Source organism: Cystoisospora suis (genome assembly GCF_002600585.1).
Source record: "Cystoisospora suis strain Wien I chromosome Unknown contig_2346, whole genome shotgun sequence".
Lineage (NCBI taxonomy): Eukaryota > Apicomplexa > Conoidasida > Eucoccidiorida > Sarcocystidae > Cystoisospora > Cystoisospora suis.
In genome coordinates this window covers 31841-45536 of record NW_027155145.1, presented here as the reverse complement: position 1 = coordinate 45536, position 13696 = coordinate 31841, and the positions used below count along the sequence as shown (strand labels likewise).

The window sequence follows — 13696 nt, the reverse complement described above, 5'->3', positions numbered from 1 at the left end:
CTTGAACGGCTGCGAGGGATGTATCTTCAATCCAAGGAGAAGAGAGCGAGCGTTGAGTCTGATTGCTGTCCTGACAGGAAATCGGGTAGCGACCGGTGGTCACTGCATCACTGTTAAAGGGTTTCAAGGTGCGCAGATCTTGAATGTCATTGATGAGGGCCACGGCACCTACCGGGTGGACTACCTTGTCCACATTCCTAAGTCGCTTCTACAGGAGACGGGGTTGGATATCTTGGCGCGGCTGGACTCATTTGCCCTAGAAACAAGGGCCCAACCCAACGCCAGTTTGCCTGAAGAAGCTATTGGATTTGAAGTGAGTTGCTACAGATCGAGCTCACGGGTGCAGGCGTTTCTTGTCCTGGAACTTCTGTATCTTCAGTCTACTCCCTTTCTGCATCGATACACATAGGCCAAGCAACAGCTCGAGCTTCTCCGGACAAAGCGTCGGGAAGGTCTCACTAGCCCCTTTCTCCGGTAAAGAGATGGCTCTTCGCACACATCCTGAGCCTTCCGAAGAGTCCGCCACTTCCTGCTGAGTTCGGGCGCTGTCCATATAACTGGTTGTCTTGCATGGTCGCACACCGTGATGATTTCTTTCACTTGCTTCCTAGGACTTGAGGGGGTTGGACCTGCCCCTTTATACCGAGGCCGTGATCGAAGTGCTACTATACGAAAAGCCTCTCTTTGGAACGCCACTGAAGCCTCGGATCTGCAACTTCGTCGAGGTGCACCGCGAGTACGCGGAGATAGATCGCGTTTCCGTGCTGGGTGTCCAGGTTCGTGACGCCCGTCAGTTGACCGCCTTCTTATGTGTGTACCGTGTTTTCTCCCATGATGTCTTAATCAAGCGACTTGCAAGAAGCCAGCAACATCAGTTGCAGCAGGGCATTGTATCTCCCCTTTCACCCACCAGCTAGAATCCTAAAATCAGCTTCAGAATTACACCTGAAGGTCTTCTGGAGGGCATGCATGATCCGTGTGTCCCGTCTGCCCGTCCGTGCGGGCTGGGTAACTAGTTTTTATTGTGCGGTCGCCATGGTCCGTGCCGAGGAACTCAGTTTGCACTCACAGCTCCAAGTAGGAAAGTAACTACGCTTCCGCAGAGTCTCAGATATACAACGTTGCATATTGGCAGCTATGAAAGGCGGCACCAACAGCTTACAACCCAGCAACCTCGGCACTCTCCGATTTCTAGACTTCCTCGTTGTCTACGCGTGGGCATTCGCAGGGTACCCAGACGGGGGTGCCTGCCGCGGTATCTTGCGTGGACAGGCTAGGAGAACCACCGTGCTGTTGTGTAAGGGGGGGGGTGCATAAAGGGACCTTGAGGAATTTCAGCTTGACCGGCCTCGAATCCAGTCCTGCTGTCACCCACAATCTTCTAGGGGACTGCATTGGAAGTACGGAAGCGTTTATGCAATTTTTAGTGGAGAACTTTTTTAAACCGGTGACGTGCCTGTAGTTCTTTTTTTCCCATTGCTGGACCTGGGCAAGGGCTGGTAGTTTCAATAGATGCGGACCTCAAAGGCTTCTAACACTGGGTGATAGAGGAGGGAGGAGAAACCTGGCTGACTCGGCGCCGCTGTCGGAGTGTCTCGTCTTGGCAGATCGGAGAGTTTGAACGTCTTTTGCATGAAGGCGCGCATGCACAGGCAGCGGAACTTCTGTGGAAGGTTGATGACATGGTGGATCAGAAGGAGCTGAAGCAGCAGATAATGGGTGTAATTGAGCGACTCGTGCGAGAGCGGTTGGAACACGAGGACGCTATGCGGCGGGAGGAGGCAGACACAGCCGCCGCCGAGGATCTTCTTGGCCCGATGACGACGAAGGAACTCGAAGCAAAGCGCAAGAAGGACCTCAACCAGATTCGCAGACAGTGGGAAGATGTACAATTACTGAGGTACGGTTTGTATCTTTATCCTTTTCTGCTCTTTCTCTTAGTTTGCCTTACTGTAGCCGGAATGTCCATGTTCAATCGGGACTGCAGAGGGAGCGAGAATGTGTATCACATAAAGAAGTGGAGAGATGCCGTGTCAGGACAGCGACCGCAGTCCGCTTCAGGAAGACAGTCTCCCCCAGCGGATGTGTAAGCTAAAGTGGTAGTACACTGCGCTGTGGGCTCATGGAAGGTACGACCCCCTGCCTGCCTTCACCAAGTATATTATGGAGAGCAGTACAAAAGTAGTCCCCTCTTAGGTGCGCTCAACTGTCTGAAACCTCTCTTCCGTGAGTCGGAAGGTACCCAAGGTCTACATTCCGAGCGGTTGCTGCATCATGACGCCAACGGGAGCTACCGCAGAATCTCGACACTCGCAGTTCAGACGGCTGGTCGCGCAAACATAACTACGCAGTCAGGTGCAGTATCACCTCAGACCCCCAGCACATACGCCCAGGTGGGCAGGCCTCGGGTAGACCGAGGAATCGTGCACGATTTAGCGGGTTATTTCGAGTTGGGCTCAGCCCTACTGCCACTATGGCCCCCTTTTGCAACAGTCTCTACGGGCCGCAGTGCTCACGTTGCCCTTGCTTCTGCCTCGCGTGAGGCACGTACACACGTACTCTTGCCCGCCAAACCCTAGCAAGCCATGCGACAGACAGCGAACTGAGGTCTGCCACACACAGCAATATGCACGATTGCTCTCTGTGGCAGGCCTCGTGTAGGGCTGCTGACGCTAGTGCCAGATACGATTCTCGTCAGGGTCACCGGCAAACATTCCAGCACACAGCTACTTTGATTGTTGAGGAAACGTGTTTATTAGCTTGCGTTTTTCAGTAAGCGCTCGGAGTGCCTGCTTCTCTCCAGGCGGCGGCTTAGGCTCAGCCGTGAATGGCGAGGATGGTTTGTGAAAAACAGTGGGAGTGTTCTTTCTCCTGTGTGTTGGAAACAGGGAACTTCTGCTAAAACTGACAAAGAACTTCTCCGATCGGGAGTCAATTGTCTCGAGGTTCACGTTCTCTATGGTGGAGCGTCTTCAGCAAACTCAAGCCGCTCACCTTCGTCTGATGGCAGAGCATCACAACCTCCAGCGTCTGGAACACGAGAACCTCATCCCGCTGGCTCATATGTTGCAAGCGCAATACATTCACATGTTCAAGCAAATGACTCATGAGATTGTCCGTCTTGTCAGGGGCGTGGAAAACAAGCAGTTTGTCAACTTGGAGAACCTGCTTCAGACCTACCGGAAAATCGGGTGGGTGTAGGACAACATGGGGGTTGTGACGAGGATTTTCCCTAGTGCTTCTTGTCCTGCCTCCTCTGTTGTTTCAACAGACTGGTGCTGCAGGGAGCCTGGGAGTAGTAGGTGACTGTTCGGCATGGAACAGGAATCCNNGGGGGGGGGGGGAGAGAGGCACTCGGAGGCCAGTGTTTCAGCTGAGGTTCCTTGGTTTTAGCTTAGCAAAGTGCACATGAAGTTCTGGGATACGCCGATCTGCGGACTTGCCCGCGATGCGGTCTTGGTCGAGTACCTTAACAAGCGTGGGCCCCTGCCTCGTTTTTGTGATGAGAGCCATGTACAAGTATTGCCATTTAGCCTTGTACATACATGCAATCGCTTCTACATGAGAACTCTCGAACAAAGGTAGCTTCTCCGTTGGTGTCTGTCCGGACTTCTCGAGCGCGTTTTCTTGCAGTTGCCTAGTAACACCTTGCAAAGCAAGTACAGTCCCACACGGGTTTTGAGTATTCACGATAACGATCCTTTTCCTCGACACGGCCTGTGAAACAGAAAAGATGTCTTTGCTGGGAACAGCCTGCACGTGTAGACTTACGCATACTTGCTGCGAAGGGGTGATCCTCCCTATAGCTTTTGCATGTAATTCGTTCTGTTAGAGATGAACTTCGGCGGCTGCACCGCTACCACTTGGCCGGAGTACTAGATCAAATCAACGACTGTGTGGTGGAAGAGATTGAGCTTCAGCGGCTGGCGCATATAACCCGGGCCAAAGAAGTGAAAATCTACGAGATTGAGCAGAAGATTGCTGAGAAAGAGAAAGCGCTCGAGGAAGAACGCACGAAGCACGAAGAGGCGATGAAGAACGTCAAACCTCTCAACATGGTCGAGATACAAGAACTTTCCACGACCAAAAGACAAGCAGGTAATGGGGGTGGCAGCCAAATGATCCAATAGACCTCTGCAGATTGGCCAATCCTGTTGGCTCGGAGGCGAGCGGAATCCTCTCCCCAGGTTTTGTTTGCTTTCCGGTGGCTCTGATGCATGCATGCTCGTAGCCCGTTCACGCCGGGTGAGACGCACGAGAAAATGAGTGCGACGTACTGTAGGAGCGTGCAGTTGCGCACCCGTAACCGTCTTGGTTCTCGTTCTTTGGCAGGAACGGATGTCTTGCTGTACTTCAGTTATGATCAGGCCGATGCCGTCTGCTTGACCACACCACTTGTAGCTGCTACATCGTTCATCCCTCCCTGAGAGTCGCGGCAGGCATTCGTGAGACTTCATGACAGTAAATTCCTTTTCTCTGGCTCACAACTACAGATCCGCCTTTCCCCCTCTGCACATCGCCTCACAGCAGACAGGGGAACGCGTTGCTTGTGTATTGTTTCAGGCGTCCAGACAGAAGATGCACTTTCTCTACGTCAGGGTATCTTCGGTCCGTTGATCGTGGCGCGCGCAACCGGGCAGCACCTCCCTCAAGGCTCTGAAGTCGTGGCTGCTGTCAAGGTGAGACCGAATGACACAGCTTAGGCACTTTGCAGAGGTCGGCAGTGCCTATCTGTGCACACTGCAGCGCGGTTCTCCCTTCACCGGTTTACAGATCGGCGCTGATGACCTTACCTGAGCACTTGGTTTGTCTCCTTCCTTTTTCTCTTGAGCGCATGGCTGCGCAAGACAATCTATACACCGAAGCCGTTAAATTCTCTGCTGGTGGGTGTCGTCTTCACGACGCTGATAATCGCGCGCTGCCGTGCTGTGCCGTAGGTTTCTCAAGCAGTTGTGAAATCCGTGTTATGGTACGAAAAGCGTGCTCACTTTAGGGCTCCTCACTCGTTGATAGAACAGATCTAAGCGTTTGTTTGTTTCTGTATTGTACACGACTGATGAAATCAGGGGACAGCATTGCGCTCTTTTGCTCGAAAGAAAAACGGGCTAGTGCTGAGTCTCGACCTTCGTGTGCACGTGTTGCCTGCAGAAATCGTGGCGGTCGTGCAATGTGTACGACATTCATACGACGATCAAGCGCCTACTGAAGTGCTGCCCCAGGTGGGTCGCACGGGGGGGCAGCGCGGAAGAGCATTAGTGTGTTTGTCTGAAGTGAAACCTCCGACCGGAGCGCACACACTGCCCGGCACTCGCTGATGTAGAAAGGTCGGCTCCGTGCGAGATATTTTTACGCAGCTGTGTCGGGTGTTTGACTGCAACTATTCTTTCCTTCTCATTCAAGCCCAGAGGACGAGCCACACTCTTTTTCGTGCGATGTCTAGTTGGTTCTGACGCGTTCGCGTATCTGGCTAGGAAAGCAAGGATCGCGTGAGTCGAGAGTGCAGAAAAGGCTATTCCGTCTTGGGGGGCAGTGGCTGCCTGTCGACAAGCACTCACCAACCGCGTATGCTTTTTTTTCTCAGGCTCAAGCACTGCATTGAGGAAGTCTTTTTGCACTATGCCAAGGTAACAATGGCCACTGCTACAGACTTGCAAGTTGAGGGCCTTCCCGTCGGCTTACCCCAAACAGTCTTTCTCCGCTTCTGCAATGACGCCAGAGTCGAGGAGCATCTACTTGCCGATCCAGCCGAGGTACGCGACGTTTTCGAGTGTCAAAGGGACGCGCCCGTACGTAGCGACATCAGCAGCACTCTGTATGTGAGGACCTAGATAAGCTCTAACACTTCTGGTATTGATTGAGTTGCCTCATTGTCGGCACGACCGTAAAGCCGTTCCTGTACTCGGAATGCAGCCTTTTTTCAGACACCCGCGACTAATTCCGAGCCGAGCAACCGGGTGGATCCAAGGTCACCCCCCCGTCTGGCGGATACGTCTCTGTAGGGAATCCATTACTACTGTTCGTTCTCAGAGCGTATTGTTTTCCCTGCTGTAGCTCCAGAACCTCTTCGAGAAGTTCAGCATTGAACCTGACACCGGAAGGATCAGGGTCGACGGATTTCTGCGTGTCATTCCCCTTTTCTTGTGGCTGCCGTGCCTCCGAGAACTCGCATATCTTGACCTTCTGCACGCAGTAAGTCTTCGAGACCGTAACACCAACCACGAGCACAACACTTCGGATCTTGTTTTTCTATGTGATTGCCATGCCTTCCAAGTAGCCAGATCCGACAGGACCTGGCTCCTGAGAATGAGACGCGGCAGAGTAAGCTCCGTCAGCAATTAGCTCTCTCGAGTGAGGTTGCTCGACCTTAACTCTATCTCAAAGCACATAGTGGTCTTCAAATGCCTGACAGTAGCATATGCTTGATGGTCTGCGAGTTCGCGAAACCCTCCTTTCGGGTGTCACATTCCCGTCGAAAGCGATCATGGCGCGTTGACGCTCTCAAGGAAGGAGCTGCTTTCATTAGAGAAGGCGAATCGCAGTTATCCGTGTCTCACTTAGTCGGCGTAGACCTGTGAACTACCGAGCTGACGTCGAGTCCGGGTAATAGTGAATGACACAGCAACCGCCATGACACCAGAAGCCCGGTGTCTTCGATTGTTTGTTGATTGGTTGACACAGCCTTCTTACATGTCCTTGTGTCGGTGTGGCATCTATCGAACTCAGATTCGAGAATCTCTTGTTTCACGTGTACTCGTCACATTACGGAGAAAGCCGACTGGAGAGTCCAACGTGAAATTCTTACTTCGCACGTGCTTGTGGGATGTGTATGCTCCGTGCATCTCAGATATGCCGAGAATGTCTGGAGAAAGGGCAAGACCCGAGGGCGGCCTTGCGGCGCGACCATCCGTCTCGCATGACGGCCTTTCACTACTTCTGCCGTGAGCGCTTCTTGCCGCTTTACCAGATGTTGTATCACACTGACGACTTCAGAGTGTCTAACAAGAGTCTCGTGGCTGGTGAGCTGATTTTGAAGCAACAGCCGGCGTCAACGCACCGTCTCTGGAACGTGTTGGCTTACTCCCGAGAAAAGTTACCGTACGATGTCTTCAGCATGTTGCGCCTAGAGCCAATGGAACATCTCTTCGTATTCTATAGTGAACTGGCGATGAAACCAAGCCTGGGCCGGTCCAGGGACGACCCTCTCTTTCCCACAGCTCGTGCTGCTGCACGGAAGGATGCGGCAGCAACCAAGCAAGAAGGCGGCCCGGCCGGAGGCCCACCAGGTAGTAGCGCACCGGGGGTGACGGGACTGAGGCGGCTCACGACGTCTCAGTTTGGAGCAACAAAAGGGGGACTGCTTCTGGAGACGCAAAGCTCGTTGGAGGGCGACGGTGCAGAGCATGCATCGCGCACGGCTTGGGTATCTGTTGGAGTCTTCGTGCAAATGTGGAGGGAGTTTGGAGTAGTCCCGGGATTCATCGATGTAGACATGGTGATTCAAATTGCGAAAGTAGCGATCGGAAAGGCTGCTGGAGAGGCAGTGCAGACACACGTACCCAGGCAAGAAGGCGGCCATCCGGACGACGAGGATGAGGACGACGAAGAAGAGGATTCTGGCGACGAAGACGGAGAGGAAACTGGATTTCGAAGACTGTTGTCGCTTCCTGGGATTCCTGGAGAGACCATCGGACCCACCGGAAGAAGGAAGAAAGGGAAGCCAGCGAGTCACGCTACCAAGGTAAGGTTCTTTCGCGCTTTTCAGGGGGTACTGACGCATTGTGGTTCTGTTGTCTTTGCAAGAGCGAGCTGACTTCACTGAAACTTTCTCTGTGTTGCTATCGCCAGCCAAGGGATTTGTCTTGTTGGGTGCCGCGTTGACCCCCCCTGCTCTCCCTCTCCGGTGTACGCTGGTGTGTCGGAGTTAGTCCAGGAGCGGCTGGTTCGCGGCACCGCAGTGCTTCGCCGTCGTTACAAGTCCCAGACACCCTGTGCTCTGATCACCAGCTTGAGCAAGGTGCTTCCTGCACAGGAGCAGCATTCTGGTGAACATGTCAGTTGTGCTGAGGTTTTACGGGACATGGCTCGCTTGGAGCTGTCGAAGTAGTGGATTTGACAGGTTCTTTCCGACAGTCTGTTCAATTCGAAAGTCTGTCTGATGACGAGAAGTGCAAGGAGGCCTTATTGCGGAAGCTTCAATGATCCCTTGCCTTCTCAGTTTGGTGTTCCCTCGGTGTCGAGTAGTACTGAAGGAGGTGCTCTAGTGCGCGCGATATATTCGGTTGTCGAACTCGTGAATGGTCTGTCCGTTGAATAGCCGATCCACTCATAATGTTCACCACGGTGACTCAGTGATCCGCGCGTGCGAGCGGCGTGCTGTAGATACGTACCAGTTTTGTACGTACCGTGCCGATGTATAAGATTGATTAGTGATTGAGATGCCTGTCGTTCAGCGCTCGCTCCCTTCGATTACGATGAAGTGATGCGACGGTCTCTGTTCCGCTTTTTCCGTTTCTCAGGGGCGGTTACACTTTTCTAACTTCGTGGAGGCGGTGGTGAACGTGGTGTGTGAGTGCACGGCGCGTGCCCTACTTGAGGAAGCTGGTTCGGAGGAGCACCCAGCTTCTCTTGAGGCAACTGAGGCGGAAATTAAGAAGAAAGCAGTTGTGCTCATGGAAATATTTGGCATCAATGACGTCAACAGGATTCTACTCCTTACTCGTCGTCCTCTTAGAGAGGCTTCACTTCCTGAAGAGTCTTCCAGTACGGGCGTGCTGGGGTCGTCGGTGCCTGCCCCGCCGCCCACCCTGGGAGCGAAGCAAGCGGACGGGAAAGTCGCACCGAAAAACCCGCTTGCGAAATGACAGTTACATGGCCGGGCGGGCGTAGCGCCACTGGAGTGAGCCACAGTCTCCAGAGGTGTGACGACGTCCGGATGCGTCGGGTGGCACCTGCTCCGAATGTTTGTTGTCGGCCGCGAGCGGCACCAGTCAGAGAAGAGTATGCTTCTAGTGGAGAAGAAACTTGAATTTTCTGAGACGTTAGGATGGGCCACCGTACACGCGCTATGTCGTGTTGCGTGAGTCGGCAACCCTGGTATGGGCGGAGACAGTGTGGTTGCTCGTCGGCTACGCCTGGCCGTCGCGCGCATTGTTCGGGGACCAGGTACATGGCGTCTTCAGGTATCTCTTGTCGCGCGCCTGCGCAACCTCGTTTGGCTACCGTCGTGCCTTCGCGCGCGGCATGTCCCAAGAAGTGATGTGAAGCAGTTTCTTTAGTGACTTTTCTATCGGAATCATGGATGCAAAAACGAATCCTTTTGAATTGCAACGCTCTCATAGGCCTAGGCCTAACGGCGCGCGGGGATCTAGAAGCTGCCGCGTTTGTCGAACAGAGCGAATCGTACTTTACAGCGGCAAGGCATACCTGCGTAACTGACTTCATGCACTTGCTAATGCACTGCAGTTTAGTTGACCGATGGACCCAGGATATGCAGACGGGCTTGTAAACTCCCTGTTTCTATCAATACCAGCGTTGCACTCTACATCGGATGCAATCGCCTTCACAGAGCTCAAACCACGAACCGTCCAACAGCAACGGCGCAGCTGGATTTACCTTGGGGTGCATCTCCCTTTCCCTTGGTACTTCGATCAATGCACCCAAAAAAACACCCTCTACAGGATGACACGCGGCGTCCGCTTGAATCGTTCCGGCTCATAAGTGAATACATACACATGGCTATAACTGGTCGACGTCACTAAGCGCCGTCGAATGAGGTCTGAACAACATCCGAAGAAAACCACTGCATGTTCTTTGACAAAATCTCCGTGGGAAACCACTACAAATAGCCCCCTAGCCGGTCGTCCTCAAATCGAGCAAGCAAAACCAAATCAAAAGCCTGCTGGTTTTGATGTGATGATGGAAAGCACCGCTTGCCCTACCGATGTCTTGGCGTACGATCCTTCTAGAATCACGCGCTGCGTACATCCACAGACAGGATCCCAAAGAGAAAACGTTGGTAGAAGATCAGAAGGAAACTGTAAGTCTGGTTAAAAACTCCTTGCACCATAGGACCGTCTTACTCTATTTCAGAGCCGACAGCACCCGAATCCAGTGCTTCTCAGTGTTCAAGGACACCGAACTCTTGCTCGCTAGGATCAAGTGTCGTCCTTCGCGCCCCAGGTCGTGAATTCAAAGTTACTCTAAGGTAAAGCACCGTTCCTGACGGAGGATGTGAGTGACACGGCCCTCCCCTGATTGACGAACAGTGTGCCAAGCTTGATACTACTTCGAGTTCATTAGGAAGGGAACAACCTGTCTCACACCGCACGACACCGGGAAGTTCAAAAAACGTACACTGAAGCCTGATCAAGGAGCAGCGATCGTGCGTTCCTTGTCTGAAGGACAGCAACGTTACCTGAATGCAAGACAGCTTGTCGAAGTAGAAATTACGTTCTCCTAGTATTTGCGTAGTGTGACCCAGGAACGCGTCGTATCTCTCCAGTCTGTTAAGACAGCACTCACTAGACAGCAGGCGAGCTTGACGTCGAGCTACCTTCCGCGCCAGCCTTGAACAAGGGAATGAAAAACTTGTGTAAGCGAAGAAGGTTCTTGCCGCGTCTCCTAACATTTCCGTTTCCGACGAATGTCGCTGAGGCACCGCCATATTGGGGTCGGTATCTCATGCACTGCAGCCTTCCCGACAAATGCGTTTCCTTGGACTCCGCCGATGGACGTGACGCCAGAACGACTAATCAAGTGGGAATGCGCAGAGCCTAAGACAGTGCTCTACAAAGAATCGTCGCCGCGTTGTGCCACGAATGCTGTAGCCTCAGTGACGCACTCTGTTCTCTTGCGGGGCACGAACCGGTGCGTTTCCTTGAAACTGCTTGGAGGGCAGTTTATCCTGGCCGTCCTTTCTTCAGCAGCCCAACAGAAGAACCTTCATCTCAGTGCCTCTGGTGTCCCGTTACTATCACGTGAGCTTTCACGAATTACGACTACCTGTGTGCTTCCACACTCAAATGATGAGGCCTAGGTCAAAGGCCTACGAGAACACTGCCCTCACTGGGGTCAGAGCTGCTACACTGTTCTAAGAGTGTATGGTCGGCGTACACGGAAAATTCAAGCAGCGAGGACGTGCTTATCCGGACAAAGGAAGAGCTAACACAAAAGCGATCTTCCCCAAAGAGAGTGGAGACCCAGTCAGCTTTCATTGAAACCGACTGAGACATCTCCGGAAAGGTACCACAAGAATGCCCTCTATGCACGAACGTTCTCGCCCAGAGTCAATGTCTGCTAGCGAACTACTGTGAGCCGGGCTTGCGAGACAAGCCATACCTCTGTTGAATCTGCCGTTGCATTTCCAGAATTGCTTCACGGCACTCGGCAATGGCTAGCCTTTTTTTGGCCTGTAAGCCATCCGGATCCTCTAGTGCCTCTTCTTCTCGGAGCTCAGCTAATAAACGCTGCCTGTCGTTTTCGTCTTCTTCGTCTCTTTCGGAGGAGCATTCACTCTTCTGCACCTCCGACAAGCCTGTGGTGCTCCCACCTCGGATTCTCCCTGGTGTCGGGTGAGAACACTCAGGCCTTTGTTTCTTCATGCCACCTGAGACATCTCTATCATCCCCTACCGCGGGAGTGGTTTTTCCCTCACTTTCGCAGGCCAAATACGATCCCTGATGGTCTGGCACGATTCCGTTGCCAGGTTTCCCCTCTTCAGTACGGCTGTCACATGGCGCCTGTTTCCTGCTACGGTGAGCTGTGCTGTCCTCACACTTCTCGTCTCTTGCTTGTACAGTGGCGCGGGTACAGTAAGGCGCAGCCTCTTTCGGAGGTCTCTGCATTTGCTGGGAGGCCTCAGCGTCAGCAGAAGAAACGGTAACCTCTGCAGAGTCCTCAGACGGAGTTGAGTCTCCGCGGCCTTCTTGAGATATATCGCAGTGTTTCCCACTCTTCGTCTCCGCGGTGAGACGAACGCTGGGCGACGATGAAGAGGAACAACCAGCAGACCGATTGTTGTTCTGCGGGCTGCCCCGTCGCGGCTCTTGGCCGGGCCTATCCTTTTGGAACCGGAAGTCCTCGTCTCCCTGGGAACGTCGGGTTGCACGCGAACTCTGCGAAGCAAATTGTGCGATGTCTCGCGCATAGCAATGCAAAGCGGCCGGCTTTTTGGAAATGAGTGTTGCTGGCTGGGCTCTGCCTAAGGAACTTGGGGGACCGTGGTCATGTTCATCATGCTCGACGGGCACCCCACACCGAGATACACACGGACTGGCGTCTTGTTCACCTCTGGAATCTTTTTCTGCTGTCTTTGTCGAAGAGAAGGGGAGATTGTAGCAATCCCCTTCTTGACTTGCTTCTTGTCTATGCGATGCCTCCACCTCGCCGTCGCTCCTTCCAAGAGAAGAACCGCCATGACTGGGAGTTCGCTCTCTTGTAGGCAAAAATTCAACCGTCCCCTCCCCTGTTCTCCTCTCTTCGGCTGCTGCTGTCGCTAGGCCCTCACAGCTCCCACTTTCTTCTTCTTTCCGGTGAGCGACCAGAGATGCTGAGGCTAAACTATTTGATGGCAGTTCACATCTGATCGAACTCCCCGGTGCGTCTGGAGGAACCCTTGAACGCGTCAATGAAGAGCAGTAAGAAGATGGTACAATGGTAGATACAGTCTCGCACTCGTGTTTCGGGGATGGCGGGGGTACCCTGCTCCCTGGCATAGAAATCTGTTTCTTCCTTGAAGTTATAGATGTATGCAAAACTGACAGAAGAGCAAGGTGCATAGCATTCTTCTTATGACCTTCGGTCAGTGTCGCAGCATCGAAATCAACAACAATGCCGTGCTTTTGCTCAAGAAAGCGAAAGAGAATGGAAAAGTTTTCCTTCTTGTCTTGTGCCTTGGCAGCGTTCAATCGGAGAAGGTGTAAAGGGAATGGACCGGGAAGAAGAATGTCCACCAGCAGAGCGTATGTAACGCCTAACGGATGGAAAAAGAAAACGCACAGGAGTTACTAGCGTGTCAAGATTGTGCTAAGGAGACCACATCTATTCAAGGACGAAGAACTCACACGCGCCTGCATGCTTCACCCGTGCGATAACTGCAGACTATGAACGCTAGAGGACCGATGGCAATATATTCAGTCCACTCTCCGCCACCTGAACCTCTTCAGGAAAAGACAGAGATGGCTTGTCGTCGTCTGTCTATACGCAGAATCACTACTCTCGAGCGCTAAGTGGATCTAGATCACGAACAGGAGCCTTTGCGATGTCGCACCGGGCAACCAGGAAACTTCAAGAATTCTCGGGCAGCAGCATCGTTGCGCGTGATAGTTGCTGCACTGAGTACACTGTCTCACTCGTCCTGTCGTTATCGATGCGCTGACAGGGTGTCATGCAGTGTTGCTTCACATGTGACGATACTACGCCTTTTACGCGTCAAAACAAGCCTATCGCTCCCCAGGCGCGTTAAGCCAGGCAGCACAAGAGATAAACATTCACTAGCAACACTCAGAGTACTCTCCGGCGGGGCACCAGTAGATCCCGCTTCTTCAACTTGCAACTAACAGTACTGCTCAGTGTGCCACACAGCTCAAACCACATAGAGCTGAGTGATGGATGTAGGAGAACAGCACACCTCGCGTAGTGGCAATGGAGAATACGGTTTGGTCATACCGTCATCAAGCTGTCGGGGCTCCGTGTAGCT

General features: G+C 53.0%; 4 protein-coding genes across 4 annotated transcripts in view; 1 reads left to right on the top strand and 3 right to left on the bottom strand.

Moving 5' to 3' along the window:
• CSUI_004901 (filamin abp280 repeat-containing protein) overlaps positions 1 to 9304 on the top strand; it is a 20751-nt gene extending 11447 nt beyond the window's left edge. Inside the window, exons 10-20 of the mRNA XM_068065082.1 lie at positions 78 to 313; positions 612 to 776; positions 1608 to 1900; positions 2889 to 3191; positions 3833 to 4098; positions 4564 to 4679; positions 5149 to 5219; positions 5582 to 5750; positions 6052 to 6189; positions 6845 to 7738; positions 8517 to 9304. Of these exons, the coding sequence (XP_067922948.1) occupies positions 78 to 313; positions 612 to 776; positions 1608 to 1900; positions 2889 to 3191; positions 3833 to 4098; positions 4564 to 4679; positions 5149 to 5219; positions 5582 to 5750; positions 6052 to 6189; positions 6845 to 7738; positions 8517 to 8861 (2996 nt within the window). The 3' untranslated portion in view covers positions 8862 to 9304. The remainder of the gene's footprint in view (positions 1 to 77; positions 314 to 611; positions 777 to 1607; positions 1901 to 2888; positions 3192 to 3832; positions 4099 to 4563; positions 4680 to 5148; positions 5220 to 5581; positions 5751 to 6051; positions 6190 to 6844; positions 7739 to 8516) is intronic.
• A 119-nt stretch (positions 9305 to 9423) lies between these two features.
• On the bottom strand, positions 9424 to 13689 carry CSUI_004898 (uncharacterized protein). Its single transcript, XM_068065079.1, has 4 exons — positions 13666 to 13689; positions 11338 to 12970; positions 10415 to 10502; positions 9424 to 9974 (listed from the first exon to the last, which is right to left on the bottom strand). Exons 2-4 carry the CDS (start codon positions 12774 to 12776, stop codon positions 9888 to 9890), a joined length of 1614 nt encoding a protein of 537 aa, XP_067922945.1. The 5' UTR covers positions 12777 to 12970; positions 13666 to 13689; the 3' UTR covers positions 9424 to 9887.
• Positions 10822 to 11140, bottom strand: CSUI_004900 (uncharacterized protein; the record flags this gene model as incomplete). Its single annotated transcript, XM_068065081.1, has 1 exon — positions 10822 to 11140. A coding segment is annotated over one exon (102 nt), but the record flags the coding sequence as incomplete, so codon positions are not given.
• Positions 13200 to 13634, bottom strand: CSUI_004899 (uncharacterized protein). Its single transcript, XM_068065080.1, has one exon. It carries the CDS (start codon positions 13384 to 13386, stop codon positions 13285 to 13287), a length of 102 nt encoding a protein of 33 aa, XP_067922946.1. The 5' UTR covers positions 13387 to 13634; the 3' UTR covers positions 13200 to 13284.
• Positions 13690 to 13696: the final 7 nt, after the last annotated feature.

Bases quoted from the DNA above. Each gene is read 5' to 3' on its own strand.
- CSUI_004898 (XM_068065079.1), bottom strand. From the start codon at position 12,776: ATGCACCTTGCTCTTCTGTCAGTTTTGCATACATCTATAACTTCAAGG. The intron at 10,503-11,337 runs GTATGGCTTGTC...CTGTCTTAACAG, and splicing joins CAACGGCAGATTCAACAGAG to ACTGGAGAGATACGACGCGT. The intron at 9,975-10,414 runs GTAACGTTGCTG...GGATGTACGCAG, and splicing joins ACAAGCTGTCTTGCATTCAG to CGCGTGATTCTAGAAGGATC.
- CSUI_004899 (XM_068065080.1), bottom strand. From the start codon at position 13,386: ATGACACCCTGTCAGCGCATCGATAACGACAGGACGAGTGAGACAGTG.